The following is a 23,890-nucleotide window of genomic DNA, read 5'->3' as shown; positions in this document are numbered from 1 at the left end:
CATGTTCAGGCTAGCACCCAGTGTGTGTGTGTGTGTGTGTGTGTGTGTGTGTGTGTGTGTGTGTGTGTGTGTGTGTGTGTGTGTGTGTGTGTCGGTTTGTTCAGTGGAGTTACTGACTAACCAATGATGTTCCACTTCCTGGCTGTCTGTGGCTGAGTCCCAAATGGCCTATGGGCCCTGGTCTACAGTAGTACTCTTTATGGAACAGGGCGCCATGAGGGACGGATTGTATGTGGGTACCTGTGATCCGTCCACTGTGCTCAGTCAGCTCGTGGATCTTGGCCCACTCGTTCCCCTTCTTCTCATAGATGATCACCACACTGTTGTTGGGGCTGACGGCAATCTCTGGAGAGAGACATCTTTACGTCACTACAATATCTTGATTAACAACTAATGCACAACAATCTCTGGAGAGAGACATCTTTACGTCACTACAATATCTTGATTAACAACTAATGCACAGCAATCTCTGGAGAGAGACATCTTTACGTCACTACAATATCTTAATTAACAACAACTAATACACAGCAATATCTGGAGAGAGGAGAGACATCGCTGCATCATTCCATCATCTTGATTAACATGTAACTAATGTGTAATGGATAGAAATATGCCGATTGACACACACACACACACACACACACACACACACACACACACACAATGGGGAGGAGAGATGTCTATAATGCGTTGATGTATCATATACAGCAGTGTACAGAAACATACAGTATATTGCATATATATACACAGCAAAGTGTCCAGTGGTGAATCAACACTGACAGTGTATAAGTGTCCACACTTTTCCGTTTTTAAATCACTGTGTTTACATTTAAGTCATTTAGCAGACGCTCTTATCCAGAGCGACTTACAGGAGCAATTAGGGTTAAGTGCCTTGCTCAAGGGCACATCAACAGATTTTTCACCTAGTCGGCTCGGGGATTAGAACCAGCGACCTTTCGGTTACTGGCACAATGCTCTTAACCACTAAGCTACCTGCCGCCTTTAATGCTGATGATGTTACACTTGGTCAGTGTTAAGGAAATTAACACTTTCAGTGTTATGCAAGAACACCTCATGTTTAACACCGGGAAGTGTATATAGTTTACGCCAATGATGTTATGCAATAACACCTCATAGTATTTTTTTACAATTACACCAATTAAGTCTACTTTTACCCTAATAAAGTGGCCTGAAACTCATGGTTTACAGGCCACATCAGGCCTTCAAGTAGGGTAGTAACTTTCCCCAAATTCCCGGTTAAAGGATTCGGGATGTTCTGATTATTCCCTCCCATTCCAGGAATCTTACAACCGGGATTTCTGAAAAATCTGGGAATTATGGCAAAGTTACCAGAATTTTGCAACCCTACCTGCAAGTCACATTATGCTGGTTTGCAAAGTGAATGCGTAATTCCTTTTGGAATCCAGACAGAATGACTGCCAGGGTTAAGAACATTGTGAGGAGAGTACGTAAACCATTTAAACTGGAACAACCATTTCAGTAACGGGTGCAAAAAATCTAATTAACTGATTGGATTAGTTTAGAAAAATGTATGTTATTTGTCTTTGAGTAGCATAATATTAATCAATCAATCAATCAATCAATCAATGTACAAGCAAAAACAAAGATATAAAAAAACTAGCCTAAAAAGTCTACCTGCAGTAGAGCATGCTGGGAAATATGATAATGTTGGGCGTTGTTTTGATGGGAACGTTGTACTCTCCACAGAGTAAGACCAGAGAGGAAGAGGCGAAGCGAGAGGTTTCACTCTCGGCCAAAATCTGCCCACGCGGGAATACAGCGTTATTCAATGTGTTTCTATGGGCTTAGTGAGCAGACTGATAAGCAGACTGCCTGCCTTCCCGCCTTTGGGACAATGGCTCCCATTGTTAGGGATGGTAACATGAGCCTCTAGTCATTATATACAGATCTCTGGTAAAACTGACACAATCACACTCTCACAGTCAACACTGGTTATTAACATCAACACTGGGGTTATTTTACCCTCATAGAGTTAATTTTTTATTTGCTGTGTAGCAATATCATTTTGTTAACCTTGTCCCCAGGCTCAATTGCTACTGCATATAGACGTTGGATAGAGGGAGAGCCGGCTGCGGACCAGATTAGCACGTTGCCTACAATCTCTCTCCACATCAGAGATAACTTGTAAAAAATGTAGGATACTGTAGATAAATCACAATGTTGCCTACAATCTCTCTCCACATCAGAGATAACTTGTAAAAAATGTAGGCTACTGTAGATAAATCACAATGTTTATGTTACGTCTTTGTAATTTAAGAGAATACTTAAGGGGTACAGGCCCGTGTAGCTCAGTTGGTAGAGCATGGCGCTTGCAACGCCAGGGTTGTGGGTTCGTTTCCCACGAGGGGCCAGTATGAAAAAATAAAATAATAATAATAATGTATGAAAATAATGTATGCAGTCACTACCTGTCAGTGGCTCTGGATAAGAGCGTCTGCTAAATAACTAAAATGTCAAATGTAAAAATGTAAATGTACAGTTAGACTAGTAAAGAAGTGTAATGCACACAGTGTCCCAACTGGTGCCCTATTCCCTACATAGTGCACTTTGGGCCCTAGAATAAAGGGTACCATTCGGGCCACACTACAGTATGGAACTTTGGGCCCTAGATTATAGGCTACTATTCGGGCCACACTACAGTATGGAACTTTGGGCCCTAGAATATAGGCTACCATTCGGGCCACACTACAGTATGGAACTTTGGGCCCTAGTCAAGAGAATATAGGGTACTACAGTATGGAGCTCCTTACGTCTCCGTTACATATCCTCTGTTGATAATCACATCCCCCAGATCTACAGACCACTTTAATGGACAGCAATTAGAGGAGGAAGAGGAAGTGCATCTGGCAGACAGCAAGCAACACGAGGGTTAAAGCGTCTCAACTGGCACCCTATTCCCCATATAGTGCACTGCGTACGACTAGAGCCCTATGGGCCCAGGTCAAAAGTAGTGCACTAAATAGGGAATTTGGGGACGCATCCGAGGAGACAGCAGGCCAGCTAATGGAGGTATTGACTGGGAGAAAGAGAGGTGTGTGCGTGCGTGTGTGTGTGTGTGTGTGTGTGTGTGTGTGTGTGTGTGCGTGCGTGTGTGTGTGTGTGTGGAAATGCGGGCGGACTGGTTTAAGTATTGCTGCAGGTCTACTTACGCGTCCTGTCCTTATTCCAGGCATGGCAGGAGAGAGGCTCCAGCCCAAAGCTGTACAGAGACATGTCTCAACAATCGTTCCACAGGGTTCTGGAATGTGGCTGGGATTGGAATGTCTTCTTCTTGTCAGGGATTGGTTGGAACTCTACTGTAGTAAAACCAGGAAGGGAGGGTTAAAAGTGAGAAAGATTGGGTTAGATAAAGTTAGATTGTAGGCCTAGGCTATACGCAGCTCAAGCCCCTGTGTATTTCAGACACTGGTTGAATGTCTGAATTGTTTTGAGTTGTATCTTGCTACAACCATGCACGTTTAGGTCAATGTTAAGTTGAGCATCGACCTTCGTTGAGTTGAGCAACAACTCAAAACGAATTGCGGACCTTCGTTGTCAGTGTTGGCACATACTTTGTAAACACACATAACGGCTACCTTTCATCTTTCCATGGTTGTTCTTGCCTGCTAGCTGTGTTGACATAGTGGGAAAAACCATTGGATTCAGATACAGTCAACCCTACAGCATATATTTTGTATAGGTAGAGAATTGTATCTTCCCCCCACTTGGTGAGAGACACTCAGAGGACCAGAAAGGACTTTCTGATTGATCCTTTACACAACAACACTAGACGGGTTCCATTGCATTCCATTGATTTCCTACTCGATTGGCCTCCATTGCTTTTACACACTAGCTTTGCCTCTCATTCTGTCATTCCGACATTCTTGATGCCCTTGATACGTGGCATTATAAGACCTTTCTGCAATGCCTCCCAGTCCCCATATCTGACAAGGAACTGAACTGAGAGTGCTTTCTTATCACACTTAATTACCATAGAGATCAAACACACACACACACACGCACACGCACACACACACTCAAACAGGAAAGACTACGCCATAGAAAACCATAAGAAACCCAATGCAACTAAGAAAGAAGGAAATGTCAACCAAAACCAGTCTCTCCCTCCTACCTCTCCTTCCTCCAGTGGACAGGAATGTTAAGCTGATGTAAAACAACGTTTTAAAGTCTCTGCGTGTGTGTGGTTGTAGCAGGGTTGTATTCGCGGACTCTGGGCAGTCGACACGAATGAAGCAGTGCAGGGCAGGACTGGAGAGGACACTAGAAGAGGAAGTAGAGAGAGAGAGAGAGAGAGAGAGAGAGAGAGAGAGAGAGAGAGGAGAGAGAGAGAGAGAGAGAGAGAGAGAGAGAGAGAGAGGGTGTGTCTGCATATTCAGCTATTGAGCAAGCACCTGGGACAAAGGGTGATGGAGGATGAAGATAACATGCATACTGTCAGATGACTTTCCCTCAACAGTATACCTGTAGTAGTTTGACGGCATATGGATCAAATCAAATCAAATCATGTTGACACTCGTTCTCTGGTTTAAATCTATCACAAATGTTGTAAATCTTTAGTGAGGATAATGTTTGGAGATCAGACGCACTAGATTATTTATGAAAGCATGCATGAAGAAATCAGATTTATTCGGTTTATTCTGATACTGAATACGTTTTTTATCCATTGAGTTGACAGCAAGAATTCTACCTACAATGGTAGGCCTATGTAAAAACTCAACTTCTCAAGGGACAAGAGAGACAAGTCTATTTGGATATTCTTGCTGCCCCTACAAATGTTGTATTTAGTAAAAAAATAAAACAGTTGATTTGCAGTAAACGAAATACTTGTTATCAAAACACTCATTTTGTGTGAAGGGTTGGCAGTAAAAAAAAGCCCTTGCCCTTTAAGGTAGTTAAGGTTACGTATGTGCCAGAACGAGGCAGTGATTGGTCCAAACCTGTTTCCGGTAGGGCAGCCGTCCAACTAAGGACTGAGGGGGGGAAAACAGGGACGAAGAACTGTCAGTTTCCGAAATAAAGACAGCATTTCAATCGGGTTTGGTAAGCGGTTTGTCTTATTTTTGTTCTAAATAATCGCGATGTATTTGATGGAGCGCTGCACGTATGAGGACATCGCTTGATTATAACCTGTATGTCGCCGTCTTCCCGTTTGTTATGATAACGCGAGTTGGCTAACGTTACTAGCAAGATAGCTAGGTTTCCAAGATGGCTGTTTTATGAAAAGACCTCTGCGGGCCTTTTAGCTAATGGTTTCAGAATCTCTCAGAATATTAATTCCCTATGCTTTCCAAACAGTTATTAAAAATTAAATGCATTTTTTAATGAATATTAAGCAAGGGTCCGCTGCGAACTACATACGAATGATTGCCTGCACTCGAAAGACACAGCTAACTAGCATTAGCTAGGTAGCTACCAACCATTTCACTTGATTGTGACAGTAGTTTTGTCGTCTTATGATGCGAGTTACATTTACGTCATTTAGCAGACGCTCTTATCCAGAGCGACTTACAAATTGGTGACTTACAAATTGGTGCATTCACCTTATGATAGCTCGGTAACTTGCCAACACTCACCAGTTCACAGTATCTATGTAGCTAGTTGCCTCAAGTTGTTTGTTTGCCCTTGTATGTGATCAACTTAACTTCGATAATTGATAGTCCCAATTTGATCCACCACATTTTTCATTTATGGCCATTATGGACACCTACCTCTCCAAGTTGAAATATCTGAATATTTTGTCGATGTTTAATTGTCATTTTCAGTATACAGTAGTACACACACCATGAATCAGGTTATGAAAAATTCTGTCGCACCCTGATGTTACATGCCTGTCTGCTTCTGTCATGGGTTTGTAGCATTCTCACTTCTCGGTCTCTAACAAGCTATATAAGGAGAGTTGGAGAGAGTGTGGCAAACTAGACTGGTTATGGTTGCGTTATTTCTGGTTGCCACATAATGCATTGCGATGTCCGTTGAGTGCTAGTGAGAGTTTAGTCCGTTGGTTCAGCAGTGTGGTCTACTGCTGTCCTGGCATTTTGAGTTGGGATGATACAATGGAGTTTTGTGTCAAGTCCAACTCTCTTTCTCTCGCTCTCACTTTCCCCCGCTCAAATCTTGCAGCTGTGATGGCACACTGTGGTATTTCACCTAATAGATATGGGAGTTTATCAAAATTGGGTTTGTTTTCGAATTCTTTGTGAGTGTGTAATCTGAGGGAAATATATGTCTCTAATATGGTCATACATTTGGCAGGAGGTTAGGAAGTGCAGCTCAGTTTTCACCTCATTTTGTGGGCAGTGTGCACATAGCCTGTCTTCTCTTGAGAGCCAGGTCTGCCTACAGCGACCTCTCTCAATAGCAAGGCTATGCTCACTGAGTCTGTACATAGTCAAAGCTTTCCTTAAATCTTAACTCTCTCTCCCCCCTCGCTCTCCCTCTCTCCCCCCTCGCTCTCCCGCTCCCCCTGCTCTCTCCCTCAACCGCTCTCTCTCCCTCTCCCCCCTCTCCTCTCTCTCGCTCTCTCCCCCCTCTCTTATGCTCTCTCTCAACTCCCTACCTTGCTTTAAACCAATTATTTTTTGGCCTCTCTCCCCCCTCTTTTCACACCCTTGTTTCTCTCCCTCCCTCCCTCACTCTGTTTATCATTACGCTCTCTCTTTTCTCTCTACACCCTCATGTTCTCTTCTCCTCACTGTCCTGCTCTGATTCTACTTCTCTCTTTCTGTTTATCAAACACTACCCCTTCTCTCCTGCTACGCCTGCTTTTCTGTCTCTCTTTCTCTGTCTGTCTCTGTCTGTGTCCCGCAGGTCAATAGGTTTTGAGTGTGATGGCGTCGGGCAGTACGAGCAGTGAGGAGGAGAGGAGTCTGAGGGAGTGTGAGCTGTATGTGCAGAAACATAACATCCAACAGCTGCTGAAGGACTGCATCGTACAGCTGTGTACCTCCAGGCCAGACAGACCCATGGCCTTTCTCAGAGAGCACTTCGAGAGGCTGGAGAAGGTGAGTCAGGGTGGGCAGGGTCGTGTGTGTGCGTGCTGATGTTTCTAAACAAAGGCAACTATTCATCTCAAAGTGAACAGAAAAGTCCAATCCTACTCTGCTCTAATGGTATACAGTAATAAAGCTCTATTCTACTCTACTCTCTGTTCCCCACTAGAAGGGTATACAGTAATAAAGCTCTACTCTACTCTCTGTGTTTTCCACTAGAAGGGTATACAGTAATAAAGCTCTACTCTACTCTCTGTGTTCCCCACTAGAAGGGTATACAGTAATAAAGCTCTACTCTACTCTCTGTTCCCAACTAGAAGGGTATACAGTAATAAAGCTCTACTCTACTCTCTGTGTTCCCCACTAGAAGGGTATACAGTATTAAAGCTCTACTCTACTCTCTGTGTTCCCCACTAGAAGGGTATACAGTAATACAGCTCTACTCTACTCTCTGTGTTCCCCACTAGAAGGGTATACAGTAATAAAGCTCTACTCTACTCTCTGTGTTCCCCACTAGAAGGGTATACAGTAATAAAGCTCTACTCTACTCTCTGTTCCCCACTAGAAGGGTATACAGTAATAAAGCTCTTCTCTACTCTCTGTGTTCCCCACTAGAAGGGTATACAGTAATAAAGCTCTACTCTACTCTACTCTCTGTGTTCCCCACTAGAAGGGTATACAGTAATAAAGCTCTACTCTACTCTCTGTGTTCCCCACTAGAAGGGTATACAGTAATAAAGCTCTACTCTACTCTACTCTCTGTGTTCCCCACTAGAAGGGTATACAGTAATAAAGCTCTACTCTACTCTCTGTGTTCCCCACTAGAAGGGTATACAGTAATAAAGCTCTACTCTACTCTCTGTGTTCCCCACTAGAAGGGTATACAGTAATAAAGCTCTACTCTACTCTCTGTTCCCCACTAGAAGGGTATACCGTAATAAAGCTCTACTCTACTCTCTGTGTTCCCCACTAGAAGGGTATACAGTAATAAAGCTCTACTCTACTCTCTGTTCCCCACTAGAAGGGTATACAGTAATAAAGCTCTACTCTACTCTCTGTTCCCCACTAGAAGGGTATACAGTAATAAAGCTCTAGTCTACTCTCTGTTCCCCACTAGAAGGGTATACAGTAATAAAGCTCTAGTCTACTCTCTGTTCCCCACTAGAAGGGTATACAGTAATAAAGCTCTACTCTACTCTCTGTGTTCCCCACTAGAAGGGTATACAGTAATAAAGCTCTACTCTACTCTCTGTTCCCCACTAGAAGGGTATACAGTAATAAAGCTATAGTCTACTCTCTGTTCCCCACTAGAAGGGTATACAGTAATAAAGCTCTACTCTACTCTCTGTTCCCCACTAGAAGGGTATACAGTAATAAAGCTCTACTCTACTCTCTGTTCCCCACTAGAAGGGTATACAGTAATAAAGCTATAGTCTACTCTCTGTTCCCCACTAGAAGGGTATACAGTAATAAAGCTCTACTCTACTCTCTGTGTTCCCCACTAGAAGTGTATACAGTAAGAAAGCTCTACTCTACTCTCTGTGTTCCCCACTAGAAGGGTATACAGTAATAAAGCTCTACTCTACTCTCTGTGTTTTCCACTAGAAGGGTATACAGTAATAAAGCTCTACTCTACTCTCTGTGTTCCCCACTAGAAGGGTATACAGTAATAAAGCTCTACTCTACTCTCTGTGTTCCCCACTCGAAGGGTATACCGTAATAAAGCTCTACTCTACTCTCTGTGTTCCCCACTAGAAGGGTATACAGTAATAAAGCTCTACTCTACTCTCTGTTCCCCACTAGAAGGGTATACAGTAATAAAGCTCTAGTCTACTCTCTGTTCCCCACTAGAAGGGTATACAGTAATAAATCTCTACTCTACTCTCTGTTCCCCACTAGAAGGGTATACAGTAATAAAGCTCTACTCTACTCTCTGTTCCCCACTAGAAGGGTATACAGTAATAAAGCTATAGTCTACTCTCTGTTCCCCACTAGAAGGGTATACAGTAATAAAGCTCTACTCTACTCTATGTTCCCCACTAGAAGGGTATACAGTAATAAAGCTCTACTCTACTCTCTGTTCCCCACTAGAAGGGTATACAGTAATAAAGCTCTACTCTACTCTCTGTTCCCCACTAGAAGGGTATACCGTAATAAAGCTCTACTCTACTCTCTGTGTTCCCCACTAGAAGGGTATACAGTAATAAAGCTCTACTCTACTCTCTGTTCCCCACTAGAAGGGTATACAGTAATAAAGCTCTACTCTACTCTCTGTTCCCCACTAGAAGGGTATACAGTAATAAAGCTCTAGTCTACTCTCTGTTCCCCACTAGAAGGGTATACAGTAATAAAGCTCTAGTCTACTCTCTGTTCCCCACTAGAAGGGTATACAGTAATAAAGCTATAGTCTACTCTCTGTTCCCCACTAGAAGGGTATACAGTAATAAAGCTCTACTCTACTCTCTGTTCCCCACTAGAAGGGTATACAGTAATAAAGCTCTACTCTACTCTCTGTTCCCCACTAGAAGGGTATACAGTAATAAAGCTATAGTCTACTCTCTGTTCCCCACTAGAAGGGTATACAGTAATAAAGCTCTACTCTACTCTCTGTGTTCCCCACTAGAAGGGTATACAGTAATAAAGCTCTACTCTACTCTCTGTTCCCCACTAGAAGGGTATACAGTAATAAAGCTATAGTCTACTCTCTGTTCCCCACTAGAAGGGTATACAGTAATAAAGCTCTACTCTACTCTCTGTTCCCCACTAGAAGGGTATACAGTAATAAAGCTCTACTCTACTCTCTGTTCCCCACTAGAAGGGTATACAGTAATAAAGCTATAGTCTACTCTCTGTTCCCCACTAGAAGGGTATACAGTAATAAAGCTCTACTCTACTCTCTGTGTTCCCCACTAGAAGTGTATACAGTAAGAAAGCTCTACTCTACTCTCTGTGTTCCCCACTAGAAGGGTATACAGTAATAAAGCTCTACTCTACTCTCTGTGTTTTCCACTAGAAGGGTATACAGTAATAAAGCTCTACTCTACTCTCTGTGTTCCCCACTAGAAGGGTATACAGTAATAAAGCTCTACTCTACTCTCTGTGTTCCCCACTCGAAGGGTATACCGTAATAAAGCTCTACTCTACTCTCTGTGTTCCCCACTAGAAGGGTATACAGTAATAAAGCTCTACTCTACTCTCTGTTCCCCACTAGAAGGGTATACAGTAATAAAGCTCTACTCTACTCTCTGTTCCCCACTAGAAGGGTATACAGTAATAAAGCTCTAGTCTACTCTCTGTTCCCCACTAGAAGGGTATACAGTAATAAATCTCTACTCTACTCTCTGTTCCCCACTAGAAGGGTATACAGTAATAAAGCTCTACTCTACTCTCTGTGTTCCCCACTAGAAGGGTATACAGTAATAAAGCTCTACTCTACTCTCTGTTCCCCACTAGAAGGGTATACAGTAATAAAGCTATAGTCTACTCTCTGTTCCCCACTAGAAGGGTATACAGTAATAAAGCTCTACTCTACTCTATGTTCCCCACTAGAAGGGTATACAGTAATAAAGCTCTACTCTACTCTCTGTTCCCCACTAGAAGGGTATACAGTAATAAAGCTATAGTCTACTCTCTGTTCCCCACTAGAAGGGTATACAGTAATAAAGCTCTACTCTACTCTCTGTGTTCCCCACTAGAAGTGTATACAGTAAGAAAGCTCTACTCTACTCTCTGTGTTCCCCACTAGAAGGGTATACAGTAATAAAGCTCTACTCTACTATCTGTGTTCCCCACTAGAAGTGTATACAGTAAGAAAGCTCTACTCTACTCTCTGTGTTCCCCACTAGAAGGGTATACCGTAATAAAGCTCTACTCTACTCTCTGTGTTTTCCACTAGAAGGGTATACAGTAATAAAGCTCTACTCTACTCTCTGTGTTCCCCACTAGAAGGGTATACAGTAATAAAGCTCTACTCTACTCTCTGTGTTCCCCACTAGAAGGGTATACAGTAATAAAGCTCTACTCTACTCTCTGTGTTCCCCACTAGAAGGGTATACAGTAATAAAGCTCTACTCTACTCTCTGTTCCCCACTAGAAGGGTATACAGTAATAAAGCTCTACTCTACTCTCTGTTCCCCACTAGAAGGGTATACAGTAATAAAGCTCTACTCTACTCTCTGTGTTCCCCACTAGAAGGGTATACAGTAATAAAGCTCTACTCTACTCTCTGTGTTCCCCACTCGAAGGGTATACCGTAATAAAGCTCTACTCTACTCTCTGTGTTCCCCACTAGAAGGGTATACAGTAATAAAGCTCTACTCTACTCTCTGTTCCCCACTAGAAGGGTATACAGTAATAAAGCTCTACTCTACTCTCTGTTCCCCACTAGAAGGGTATACAGTAATAAAGCTCTAGTCTACTCTCTGTTCCCCACTAGAAGGGTATACAGTAATAAATCTCTACTCTACTCTCTGTTCCCCACTAGAAGGGTATACAGTAATAAAGCTCTACTCTACTCTCTGTGTTCCCCACTAGAAGGGTATACAGTAATAAAGCTCTACTCTACTCTCTGTTCCCCACTAGAAGGGTATACAGTAATAAAGCTATAGTCTACTCTCTGTTCCCCACTAGAAGGGTATACAGTAATAAAGCTCTACTCTACTCTATGTTCCCCACTAGAAGGGTATACAGTAATAAAGCTCTACTCTACTCTCTGTTCCCCACTAGAAGGGTATACAGTAATAAAGCTATAGTCTACTCTCTGTTCCCCACTAGAAGGGTATACAGTAATAAAGCTCTACTCTACTCTCTGTGTTCCCCACTAGAAGTGTATACAGTAAGAAAGCTCTACTCTACTCTCTGTGTTCCCCACTAGAAGGGTATACAGTAATAAAGCTCTACTCTACTATCTGTGTTCCCCACTAGAAGTGTATACAGTAAGAAAGCTCTACTCTACTCTCTGTGTTCCCCACTAGAAGGGTATACCGTAATAAAGCTCTACTCTACTCTCTGTGTTTTCCACTAGAAGGGTATACAGTAATAAAGCTCTACTCTACTCTCTGTGTTCCCCACTAGAAGGGTATACAGTAATAAAGCTCTACTCTACTCTCTGTGTTCCCCACTAGAAGGGTATACAGTAATAAAGCTCTACTCTACTCTCTGTGTTCCCCACTAGAAGGGTATACAGTAATAAAGCTCTACTCTACTCTCTGTTCCCCACTAGAAGGGTATACAGTAATAAAGCTCTACTCTACTCTCTGTTCCCCACTAGAAGGGTATACAGTAATAAAGCTCTACTCTACTCTCTGTGTTCCCCACTAGAAGGGTATACAGTAATAAAGCTCTACTCTACTCTCTGTTCCCCACTAGAAGGGTATACAGTAATAAAGCTCTAGTCTACTCTCTGTTCCCCACTAGAAGGGTATACAGTAATAAAGCTCTACTCTAAACTCGGTGTTCCCCACTAGAAGGTAAATGCTGCTATGTTCTATTCTATTCTGTTCTAAAACTACAGTGCATTCTAAACCAATTAATGGTGCCGGAGGAGATGGCTGCCGTTTTACGGGCTCCTAACCAATTGTGCTATGGCACAATTATAGTGTGGCGAACTAGACTGGTTCTGGTTGCGTTATTTCTGGTTGCCACATAATGCATTGCAATGTCCGTTGAGTGCTAGTGAGAGTTTAGTCCGTTGGTTCAGCAGTGTGGTCTACTGCTGTCCTGGCATTTTGAGTTGGGATGATACAATGGAGCTTTGTGTCAAGTCCAACTCTCTTTCTCTCGCTCTCTGCTATAAGTTATTTGGACAGCGATTACGCACCTCATACTGGACGAAGATTTTGACTTTAACGAGTCGGATGTGAAGGATTTACTTCAGAAACCCAACAAGGCCCAAATCCCCGTCATTCTCAGGTGACAGAGACAGAGATATCGTGCCTTGTAAGGATCTGACAGCGATTGGGTAATCTGCCTCTACCATCAGTCCTATTTGCCAATTTACAATCATTGGATAACAAAATAGACTAACTACGATCACAGATATCCTACCAACGGGACATCAAAAACTGTAATATCTTATGTTTCACCGAGTCGTGGCTGAACGACGACATGGACAACATACAGCTGGCTGGCTTTACGCTGCATCGGCAAAATAGAACAGCCGCCTCCGGTAAGACAAGGGGTAGCGGTCTGTGTATATTTGTAAACAACAGCTGGTGCACAAAATCTAATATTAAGGAAGTCTCGAGGTTTTGCTCGCCTGAGGTAGAGTATATCATGATAAGCTGTAGACCACACGATCTACCAAGAGAGTTTTCATCTATATTTTTTCGTAGCTGTCTATTTACCAACACAAACTGATGCTGGCACTAAGACCACACTCAATGAGCTGTATAAGGCCATAAGCAAACAGGAAAACGCTCATCCAGAGGCGGCGCTCCTAGTGGCTGGGGACGTTAATGCAGGGAAACTTAAATCTGTTTTACCTAATTTCTACCAGCATGTTAAATGTGCAACCAGAGGAAAATAAACTGTAGACCACCTTTACTCCACACACAGAGACGCGTACAAAGCTCTCCCTCGCCCTCCATTTGGCAAATCTGACCATAATTATATCCTCCTGATTCCTGCTTACAAGCAAAAACTTAAGCAGGAAGAACCAGTGACTCGGTCAATAAAGAAGTGGTCAGATGACACAGATGCTAAGCTACAGGACTGTTTTGCTAGCACAGACTGGAATATGTTCCGGGATTCTTCCGATGGCATTGAGGAGTACACCACATCAGTCACTGGCTTCATCAATAAGTTCATTGATGACGTCGTTCCCACAGTGACCGTACCTACATACCCCAACCAGAAGCCATGGATTACAGGCAACATCCGCACTGAGCTAAAGGGTAGAGCTGCCACTTTCAAGGAGCGGGACTCTAACCCGGACGCTTATAAGAAATCCCGCTATGCCCTCCGATAAACCATCAAACAGGCATAGCGTCAATACAGGACTAAGATTGAATCGTACTACACCAGCTCCTACGCTCGTCCGATGTGGCAAGGCTTGCAAACTATTACAGACTACAAAGGGAAGCACAGCCGCGAGCTGCCCAGTGACACGAGCCTACCAGACGAGCTAAATTACTTCTACAGTGAGGGAGAAAAGTATTTGATCCCCTGCTGATTTTGTACGTTTGCCCACTGACAGACATGATCAGTCTATAATTTTAAAGGTAGGTTTATTTGAACAGTGAGAGAAAGAATAACAACAACAAAATCCAGAAAAACGCATGTCAAAAATGTTATAAATTGATTTGCATTTTAATGAGGGAAATAAGTATTTGACCCCTCTGCAAAACATGACTTAGTACTTGGTGGCAAAACCCTTGTTGGCAATCACAGAGGTCAGATGTTTCTTGTAGTTGGCCACCAGGTTTGCACACATCTCAGGAGGGATTTTGTTCCACTCCTCTTTGCAGATCTTCTCCAAGTCATTAAGGTTTCGAGGCTGACGTTTGGCAACTCGAACCTTCAGCTCCCTCCACAGATTTTCTATGGGATTAAGGTCTGGAGACTGGCTAGGCCACTCCAGGACCTTAATGTGCTTCTTCTTGAGCCACTCCTTTGTTGCCTTGGCCGTGTGTTTTGGGTCATTGTCATGCTGGAATACCCATCCACGACCCATTTTCAATGCCCTGGCTGAGGGAAGGAGGTTCTCACCCAAGATTTGAAGGTACATGGCCCCGTCCATCATCCCTTTGCGGTGAAGTTGTCCTGTCCCCTTAGCAGAAAAACACCCCCAAAGCATAATGTTTCCACCTCCATGTTTGACGGTGGGGATGGTGTTCTTGGGGTCATAGGCAGCATTCCTCCTCCTCCAAACACGGCAAGTTGAGTTGATGCCAAAGAGCTCGATTTTGGTCTCATCTGACCACAACACTTTCACCCAGTTCTCCTCTGAATCATTCAGATGTTCATTGGCAAACTTCAGACGGCCCTGTATATGTGCTTTCTTGAGCAGGGGGACCTTGCGGGCGCTGCAGGATTTCAGTCCTTCACAGCGTTGTGTGTTACCAATTGTTTTCTTGGTGGCTATGGTCCCAGCTGCCTTGAGATCATTGACAAGATCCTCCCGTGTAGTTCTGGGCTGATTCCTCACCGTTCTCATGATCATTGCAACTCCACGAGGTGAGATCTTGCATGGAGCCCCAGGCCGAGGGAGATTTACAGTTATTTTGTGTTTCTTCCATTTGCGAATAATCGCACCAACTGTTGTCACCTTCTCACCAAGCTGCTTGGCGATGGTCTTGTAGCCCATTCCAGCCTTGTGTAGGTCTACAATCTTGTCCCTGACATCCTTGGAGAGCTCTTTGGTCTTGGCCATGGTGGAGAGTTTGGAATCTGATTGATTGCTTCTGTGGACAGGTGTCTTTTATACAGGTAACAAGCTGAGATTAGGAGCACTCCCTTTAAGACTGTGCTCCTATTCTCAGCTTGTTACCTGTATAAAAGACACCTGGGAGCCAAAAATCTTTCTGATTGAGAGGGGGTCAAATTCTTATTTCCCTCATTAAAATGCAAATCAATTTATAACATTTTTGACATGCGTTTTTCTGGATTTTTTTGTTGTTATTCTGTCTCTCACTGTTCAAATAAACCTACCATTAAAATTATAGACTGATAATTTCTTTGTCAGTGGGCAAACGTACAAAATCAGCAGGGGATCAAATACTTTTTTCCCTCACTGTATGCTTGCTTCGAGCCATCAACACTGAAGCATGCATGAGAGCATCAGCTGTTCCGGACAACTGTGTGATCACGCTCTCCGTAGCCGATGTGATTAAGACCTTTAAACAGGTCAACATTCACAAGGCCACAGGGCCAGACAGATTACCAGGACGTGTACTCGGAGCATGCGCTGACCAACTTGCAAGTGTCTTCACTGACATTTTCAACCTGTCCCTGACTGAGTCTGTAATACCAACATGTTTCAAGCAGACCACCATAGTCCCTGTGCCCAAGAACACTAAGATAACCTGCCTTATTCACTACAGACCCATAGCACTCACGTCTGTAGCCATGAAGTGTTTGAAAGGCTGGTCATGGCTCACATCAACACCATTATCCCAGAAACCCTAGACCCACTCCAATTTGCATACCGCCCCAACAGATCCACAGATGATGCATTCTCTATTGCACTCCACACTGCCCTTTCCCACCTGGACAAAAGGAACACCTACGTGAGAATGCTATTAATTGACTACAGGGCTGCGTTCAACACCATAGTGCCCTCAAAGCTCATCACTAAGCTAAGGACCCTGGGACTAAACACCTCCCTCTGCAACTGGATCCTGGACTTCCTGATGGTAAGGGTAGGTAACAACACATCTGCCACGCTGATCCTCAACACGGGGGTCCCTCAGGGGTGCGTGCTCAGTGCCGTCCTGTACTCCCTGTTCACCCATGACTGCATGGCCAGGCACGACTCCAACACCATCATTAAGTTTGCAGATGACACAACAGTGGTAGGCCTGATCACCGACAACGATGAGACAGCCTATAGGGAGGAGGTTAGAGACCTGGCCGTGTGGTGCCAGGATAACAACCTCTCCCTCAACGTGATCAAGACAAAGGAGATGATTGTGGACTACAGGAAAAGGAGGACCGAGCATGCCCTCATTCTCATCGACGGGGCTGTAGTGGAGCAGGTTGAGAGCTTCAAGTTCCTTGGTGTCCACATCACCAACGAACTATCATCGTCCAAACACACCAAGACAGTCGTGAAGAGGGCACGACAAAGCCTAGTCCCCCTCAGGAGACTGAAAAGATTTGGCATGGGTCCTCAGATCCTCAAAGTTATACAGCTGCACCATCGAGTGCATCTTGACTGGTTGCATCACCGCCTGGTATGGCAACTGCTCAGCCTCCGACCGCAAGGCACAAGAGGGTAGTGCGTATGGCCCAGTACATCACTGGGGCTGAGCTTCCTGCCATCCAGGACCTCTATACCAGGCGGTGTCAGAGGAAGGCCCTAAAAATTGTCAAAGACTCCAGCCACCCTAGTCATAGACTGTTCTCTCTGCTACCGCACGGCAAGCGGTACTGGAGCACCAAGTCTAGATCCAAAATGTTTCTAAACAGCTTCTACCCCCAAGCCATAAGACTCCTGAACAGCTAATCAAATGGCTACCCGGACTATTTGCGTTGTCCCTCCCCCTCTTTTTTATGCTGCTGCTACTCTCTGGTTATTATCTATGCATAGTCACTTTAATAACTCTACCTACATGTACATATTACCTCAATTACCTCGACTAACCGGTGCCCCCGCACATTGACTCTGTACCGGCACCCCCTGTATATAGCCTCACTATTGTTATTACACATTGACTCTGTACCGGTACCCCCTGTATATAGCCTCCCTACTGTTATTATACATTTACTCTGTACCGGTACCCCCTGTATATAGCCTCCCTACTGTTATTACACATTGACTCTGTACCGGTACCCCCTGTATATAGCCTCACTACTGTTATTTTATTGTTGCTCTTTAATTATGTTTTCTATTTTTATTTTTTACTTCACTTATTTTTCTTAACTGCATCGTTGGTTAAGGGCTTGTAAGGAAGCATTTCACTGTAAGGTCTACACCTGTTGTATTCGGCGCATGTGACAAATACAATTTGATTTGAAAGTATTCAGACCCCTTGACTTTTTCCACATTTTGTTACGTTACAGCCTTATTGTAAAATGGATTAAATATATATATATATATATATATATATATATATATAGCATCGATCTACACACAATGACAACGCAAAAACAGGTTTTTAGATTTTTTTACAAATGTATTAACATGTAAAAAACAGAAATACCATATTTACATAAGTATTCAGACCCTTTGCTATGAGACTCGAAATTGAGCTCAAGTGCATCCTGTTTCCATTGATCATCCTTGAGATGTTTCTACAACTTGATTGTAGTCAACCTGTGGTAAAATCAATTGATTGGATATAATTTGGAATGGCACACACCTGTCTATATAAGGTCCCACAGTTGACAGTGCATGTCAGAGCAAAAACCAAGCCATGAGGTCGAAGGAATTGTCCGTAGATCTGGGGAAGGGTACCAAAACATTTCTGCAACATTGAAGGTCCCCAAGAACACAGTGGCCTCCATCATTCTTAAATGGAAGAAGTTTGGAACCGAAATACTCAAAAGTACTGAGTAAAGGGTATGAATACTTTCCGTAAATGTGATATTTACGGTTTTTGCTTTGTCATTATGGGGTATTGTGTGTAGCTTGATGAGGGGGAAAAAACAATTTAATCAATTCTAGAATAAGGCTGTAACGTAACAAAATGTGTAAAAAGTCAAGGGGTCTGAATACTTTCCAATGCACTGTATCAGGGCTCTACACTGACCTTTTTTACAAGGAGCACGTGTGCGCCTAAGTTGAAAAATGTAGGCGCGCGCACACAAGGATATTTTAAGAGCGCAATGAAAAATGTGAGGTAATAAAGCTAGAATCCTTAATGTTTCTAGGCGGGTGCTCCTCAATAAGGGAGGGAGAGATGCTGCTCTTGCTTTTCACGAAAGTGGAGCGTTACGCGTGTAGCTTGTTGTTGGCCAATCAGAAGGTCATCAAAGCGGCAACAGGCTACAGTCATAGAGCCTCGCTCCGTGTGTGGCAAAAGTTAGGAGATATCTAATCAATGGAAGATGGAATTAAAATGAAGGAATTAAAAGTTAAAGGAGAAGAAGAGAGGCTACAACGACGAAGAGCCAACAGGTAGCTACTTAATATTCTGAATGTTTTTGTTGTTTGTAACTGTAGGATGAGAAAGCTCATGCAGCCTCAGTTAGCCTAGCTAGCTAGCTAAACTAGCTTCTCCCGGTTTGATGCAGTCAAGACAAGGACTATATAATCATATTTGATGAAAAATAACTATGGCAGCTATTAGTCTTCTATAGCGCAAGTCGGCTTGATTGGTTGCTGTCTCTCGTCTCTCTCTCCCTCCTCCCCATATCACTCGCTCACGGTACAGCCCCTCCTCTGCCTGTTAGAGTGGCTCCTCTCCCTCCCTCCTCCCCATATCACTCGCTCACGGTACAGCCCCTCCTCTGCCTGTTAGAGTGGTTCATCTCTCTCCCTCCTCTCACGCTTTATCAGCTCCGGTTCATAAAGAAACGTAATAAATGACTTTTCTGCTGCTTCCCTCACTTGGATCGGACCGGGTCTGGATCCGACCAGGTCTATAGGGAACGTGTCTAGTTGTCTTCTGCTCCGTTCGGAACGGGTCTCTATATTAAAAATTTGTATTTATGCATATCGTGTCGGGGTGGGAAAGCCCCAGGTCCTTTTTGGAAGAGTCCAACTTCTTGGAGCTGTGATGACCTCTACTCCACTCTGTTCTACTCCATTCTAATCTACTTTACTTTATTCTACTATAACTGATATCTCTCCCCCCCCCCTCCAGGAGGAGGCTAAGCAGATCCTACAGCAGCAGAAGTCCAACTCTCGCTCCGACTCCCGCGAGGATGAGGTGTCTCCTCCCATGAACCCCGTGGTGAAGGGGCGGCGGCGGCGCGGCGCTATCAGTGCCGAGGTCTACACCGAGGAGGACGCCGCCTCCTACGTGAGAAAGGTCAGGGGGGATCAGCCCTCAGCCAATCACGCATCGCTACAGGTGCACCTGACCCTACAGCTCTTACCACTCGGCTACGTCCTGATGATCCACCCTTTTCCACAAGTGTTACCTTGCCACATTCCCCATCGTGCATTTAAAAGCACAGGATCGGGGTATAATATAATATAATATGCCATTTAGCAGACGCTTTTATCCAAAGCGACTTACAGTCATGTGTGCGTACATTTTTACGTATGGGTGGTCCCGGGGATCGAACCCACCACCCTGGCGTTACAAGCGCCATGCTCTACCAGTTGAGCTACAGAGGACCAAAGCATTGGCTTTACCATCGTAAAGTCCATGCAAGAAAGTGTGTGAGTGTACACTTCAGGAGAAGGGCGTAGAATCAGGACTGAGCCCACTACTTCAATCTAATAAGTATAATCTTAACAACTGAAGGCAGTTGGGTTGTGATCAATGAAGCTGTTCCTTTTACCTCTGCAGGTTATTCCTAAAGACTACAAAACGATGGCCGCCCTGGCTAAAGCTATTGAGAAGAACGTGCTGTTTGCTCACCTGGACGACAATGAGAGAAGGTACACCTGTTCCTCAACTGTTAATGAATAGTGTACTACTGGTGGTGTGAAATGAAAGTCAAGGCGTTAAGAACAAACCAGATCATGTGATGTTGATCCAGTGTTGCCGTTACGTTGACCCACTACACTCTTTACAGTGACATCTTTGACGCCATGTTTTCTGTTACCTACATCGCTGGGGAGACGGTCATTCAGCAAGGTATGGTGTTTACCTTTTTACTGAAATGAAGTCATTCGGTTTTTTTATTTTCCATCGTGCCCTGTCCATAAAAATCCCCTGGCTGTAGTTTTAACATGATTACTTTAACACCAGAACTTTAACATGATTACTGCTTGATCAGAATGTGTCTCACAGCTGTTGTTTTCCACTAGGTGATGAGGGAGATAACTTCTACGTCATTGACCAGGGAGAGATGGACGTACGTCCCTGTTTTTCTGTCTGCATGCTAGGCCAACTGTTGTGTACAGTAGGGAGACAGTCTACCTTTCTATGGTCTCTGTAGTGGGAGATCTGTTGTGTACAGTAGGGAGACAGTCTACCTTTCTATGGTCTCTGTAGTGGGAGATCTGTTGTGTACATTAGATTATAAGACAAAATACTGACAGAAGTTCATACTGTAGGGAAAGCTATTTCCATTGGTGAAGTTGTTGCTCTCTCTCTCTCTCGCCCTCTCTCTCTCTCTCTCTCTCTCTCTCTCTCTCTCTCTCTCTCTCTCCTCTCTCTCTCTCTCTCTCTCTCTCTCTCTCTCTCTCTCTCTATCTCTCTCTATCTCTCTCTCTCTCTCTCTCCCCTCTCTCTCTCTCTCTAATAGGTGTATGTGAACAATGAGTGGGTGACCAATATTGGGGAGGGTGGCAGCTTTGGCGAGCTAGCTCTGATCTACGGAACCCCCAGGGCTGCCACGGTCCGAGCCAAGAGCAACGTCAAACTGTGGGGCATCGACAGAGACAGCTACAGGAGGATCCTCATGGTGAGACTGGCTGACTGACAGGCTTTGGCAGAACGGATTCATTCAGCTCTACGTAGATATCATTTTAATATCCAATGTTATGAGGTGTTATTTTCCCCGCCAGCAACATTATTGGGAGACAGTGGTTGTTATAGTTACGGTTTACCTAGCTTCCACATTGTGTCAATTCAGCCACTCGGAGGTCTCTGACAATGGTATGAATTTTAGATCAATTCAAGATTTCTGGGGCTAAATCTGAACACAGTTAGTGCGCGGTTGGGTGTTATTATGTGACTTAACATGGTTTGTCTCTCTCTGTGCCTTTTCAGGGTAGCACTTTGAGAAAGCGTAAGATGTATGAGGAATTCCTCAGCAAGGTGTCCATTTTAGGTGAGGAGTCACACATTCTGAACGTTTTTTTCGGCGACTACTTCCACAAACAAGCTACTCAAAAAGTTGGGTAACAGTGTAATAACATGGTCCCTACCTACCTATTTGGTGTAAGTGGCTATGTATGGAATCAAGTCGTTACAAATAAACCCAGCCCATGAGCTTTCCCGTCATTCCCCCTCTGATGTGTTGTTGAGTGATTGGTGATGTTTGGCGCCACCCAGTGGCCAGTGTGTGTAACAGCACCTGGCATCTACAGACTCCCGAGACAACTGGGACAGGCTGACTGTTGTGTGTGTGGTCCTCTACAGAGTCTCTGGACAAGTGGGAGAGGCTGACTGTAGCTGATGCTCTGGAGACGGTTCAGTTTGAGGACGGACAGAAGATCGTGGTTCAGGGTGAACCTGGAGATGAGTTCTTCATCATCCTGGAGGTAGGATTATCTCAGCAATATGCTGTCTCTCTATTTTCATTGGTTTCTTTAAGAATAGATGTGTAGGCTTTCTTTTCACATCCTGTATCATTGTGTCATGTACCCTCGAATATCTCATGGGAAATATGTTACGTTAACCTTTTCCATTGGTTTTTATTTCTAAATGCTGTCTTTTGAAGTTGTAGACATTTGGTTTCCGTGTTAAGAGTTTGGTAGTTAATTCTCTCTCTCAGGGAAACGCCGTCAACAAGATAACACCATCTTTTAACCTCAGCTTTTGGTCCAGCTGTGTTGTGCCCTCTCACCCTCACAGGACTTCTGGCTTATGTAGGTTTTCTTCCTGAGTTTTTCTGTTCCTGTGTTTGTTCAGGGATCAGCGGCGGTGCTCCAGAGACGCTCAGAGAATGAAGAGTTTGTAGAGGTGGGCAGACTGGGGCCCTCAGACTATTTTGGTGAGTCTGATCCCAGATCTGTTGTCTCCTTCTATAGTCTGCTCCCAGATCTGTTGTCTCCTTCTATAGTCTGGTCCCAGATCTGTTGTCTCCTTCTATAGCCTGGTCCCAGATCTGTTGTCTCCTTCTATAGCCTGGTCCCAGATCTGTTGTCTCCTTCTATAGCCTGGTCCCAGATCTGTTGTCTCCTTCTATAGCCTGGTCCCAGATCTGTTGTCTCCTTCTATAGCCTGGTCCCAGATCTGTTGTCTCCTTCTATAGTCTGCTCCCAGATCTGTTGATCATTGTTGTCAATATTCCCCTTCTTCCTCCCGTCTCTCCCAGGTGAGATCGCCCTGTTGATGAACCGTCCCCGTGCTGCGACCGTGGTCTCCCGCGGCCCTCTGAAGTGTGTCAAGCTCGACCGACCGCGGTTCGAACGCGTTCTGGGGCCCTGCTCAGACATCCTGAAGAGGAACATTCAGCAGTACAACAGCTTCGTCTCTCTCTCCGTCTGAATCCCTCCATTCCTCTATCGCTCCATTCCTTCCTCCTCCTCCTCCATCCTCCTTCCTTAACCACGGGATCTACCAATGATCTGCTTTATTTTCTTATTGGCCTGTTAATGTTTCTAACCCTCCACCCAGGTGTCCAGATCACATGTCTATTTACTTAGGCTGATACTTTGTTGTTCTGGTGTTATTTTATCTGCTATGAACCCAGATTAATTTGATTTGACACGTTTGCAATGAGCTCTGGAGGGCATAATATTTCTGTAGTATTTGAATGTTAACTATGAAGGGAGGATGAGTTGTCTCTAGTGTTCAGAAGGCAACAGGTAGGGAGGGTTCAGACATGAGAGAGGGTCTTTTCAGAGCCAGGGTTCCAATATAGAATTAGAATGTGGGTTCCATTGGGTTCAATGACTGTTCACCCGGTGTTCTCTCTGACGCTGGGTCTAAACTAAACTCTCGTTAGGATCCAGAAGACTTTGTAACGTGTGGGCTAGGGACACCACGGGAGTCTGCTCACAATGGACGACACCCAGGGGTCGTGATGTCACAAATAAATGTTCCTTTGTGACTTGTAGGGAAGAGAGAAGGATTGGAACCGTAAATGTATCATGACATTAAGGATGATATTGTGTCTTGATATTCCTAATGTCTGGGGTAAGTCTAAAGTGGCTTATGAGAGTGGAGAAACGTTGTTTTGAATAGATATCCACCAAAGGCTGATCTGTGTTCTTATGCTTAACGTTTTCTAGTTGTTTTCTGAAACATTCTTTGAGGGTACTACTGAGTAGAAGTACTGTCTCCATGCCGACCATGGAGGTGAAGCGGTGTGCTATTTTATCTTTCTAGTTGCTTTATATATATTAGGGCAATGACAGAACCATATTTTTTGCAGTTTGTGATATATATATATATATATATATATATATA

At 44.0% G+C, this 23,890-nt stretch overlaps 2 protein-coding genes across 4 annotated transcripts in view; one reads left to right on the top strand and one right to left on the bottom strand.

The window, feature by feature from the left end:
• LOC311148927 (actin-related protein 2/3 complex subunit 1A-B-like) overlaps positions 1-5,949 on the bottom strand; it is a 15,753-nt gene extending 9,804 nt beyond the window's left edge. Inside the window, exons 1-4 of one of the 2 annotated variants that reach the window (XM_084185955.1) lie at positions 5,751-5,949; positions 4,154-4,302; positions 3,192-3,338; positions 241-345 (exon numbers count right to left, since the gene is read on the bottom strand). In XM_084185955.1, coding sequence (XP_084042081.1) covers positions 241-345; positions 3,192-3,255 — 169 coding nt within the window. In that variant the 5' untranslated portion in view covers positions 3,256-3,338; positions 4,154-4,302; positions 5,751-5,949. Of the gene's footprint in view, positions 1-240; positions 346-3,191; positions 3,339-4,153; positions 4,400-5,750 lie in introns of those variants that run through there. The other variant, XM_084185956.1, reaches the window with a different exon arrangement.
• LOC311148913 (cAMP-dependent protein kinase type I-alpha regulatory subunit-like) lies at positions 4,995-23,890 on the top strand. Of its 2 annotated transcripts, none has more exons than XM_084185937.1 (11): positions 4,995-5,082; positions 6,850-7,043; positions 19,499-19,666; positions 20,153-20,244; positions 20,382-20,443; positions 20,617-20,663; positions 21,057-21,215; positions 21,524-21,584; positions 21,896-22,017; positions 22,388-22,469; positions 22,794-23,890. In XM_084185937.1, exons 2-11 carry the CDS (start codon positions 6,870-6,872, stop codon positions 22,964-22,966), a joined length of 1,140 nt encoding a protein of 379 aa, XP_084042063.1. In that variant the 5' UTR covers positions 4,995-5,082; positions 6,850-6,869; the 3' UTR covers positions 22,967-23,890. The 2 variants fall into 2 exon arrangements, with proteins under 2 accessions (XP_084042063.1, XP_084042062.1); XM_084185936.1 differs by having other exon boundaries at positions 19,499-19,708.

The sequence above is a fragment of the Coregonus lavaretus genome (genome assembly GCF_964263955.1).
Source record: "Coregonus lavaretus genome assembly, chromosome: 2".
Classification (NCBI taxonomy): Eukaryota; Metazoa; Chordata; class Actinopteri; order Salmoniformes; family Salmonidae; genus Coregonus; species Coregonus lavaretus.
The sequence above is the reverse complement of the archived record's forward strand: the minus strand, read 5'-3'. Positions and strand labels throughout refer to the sequence as shown.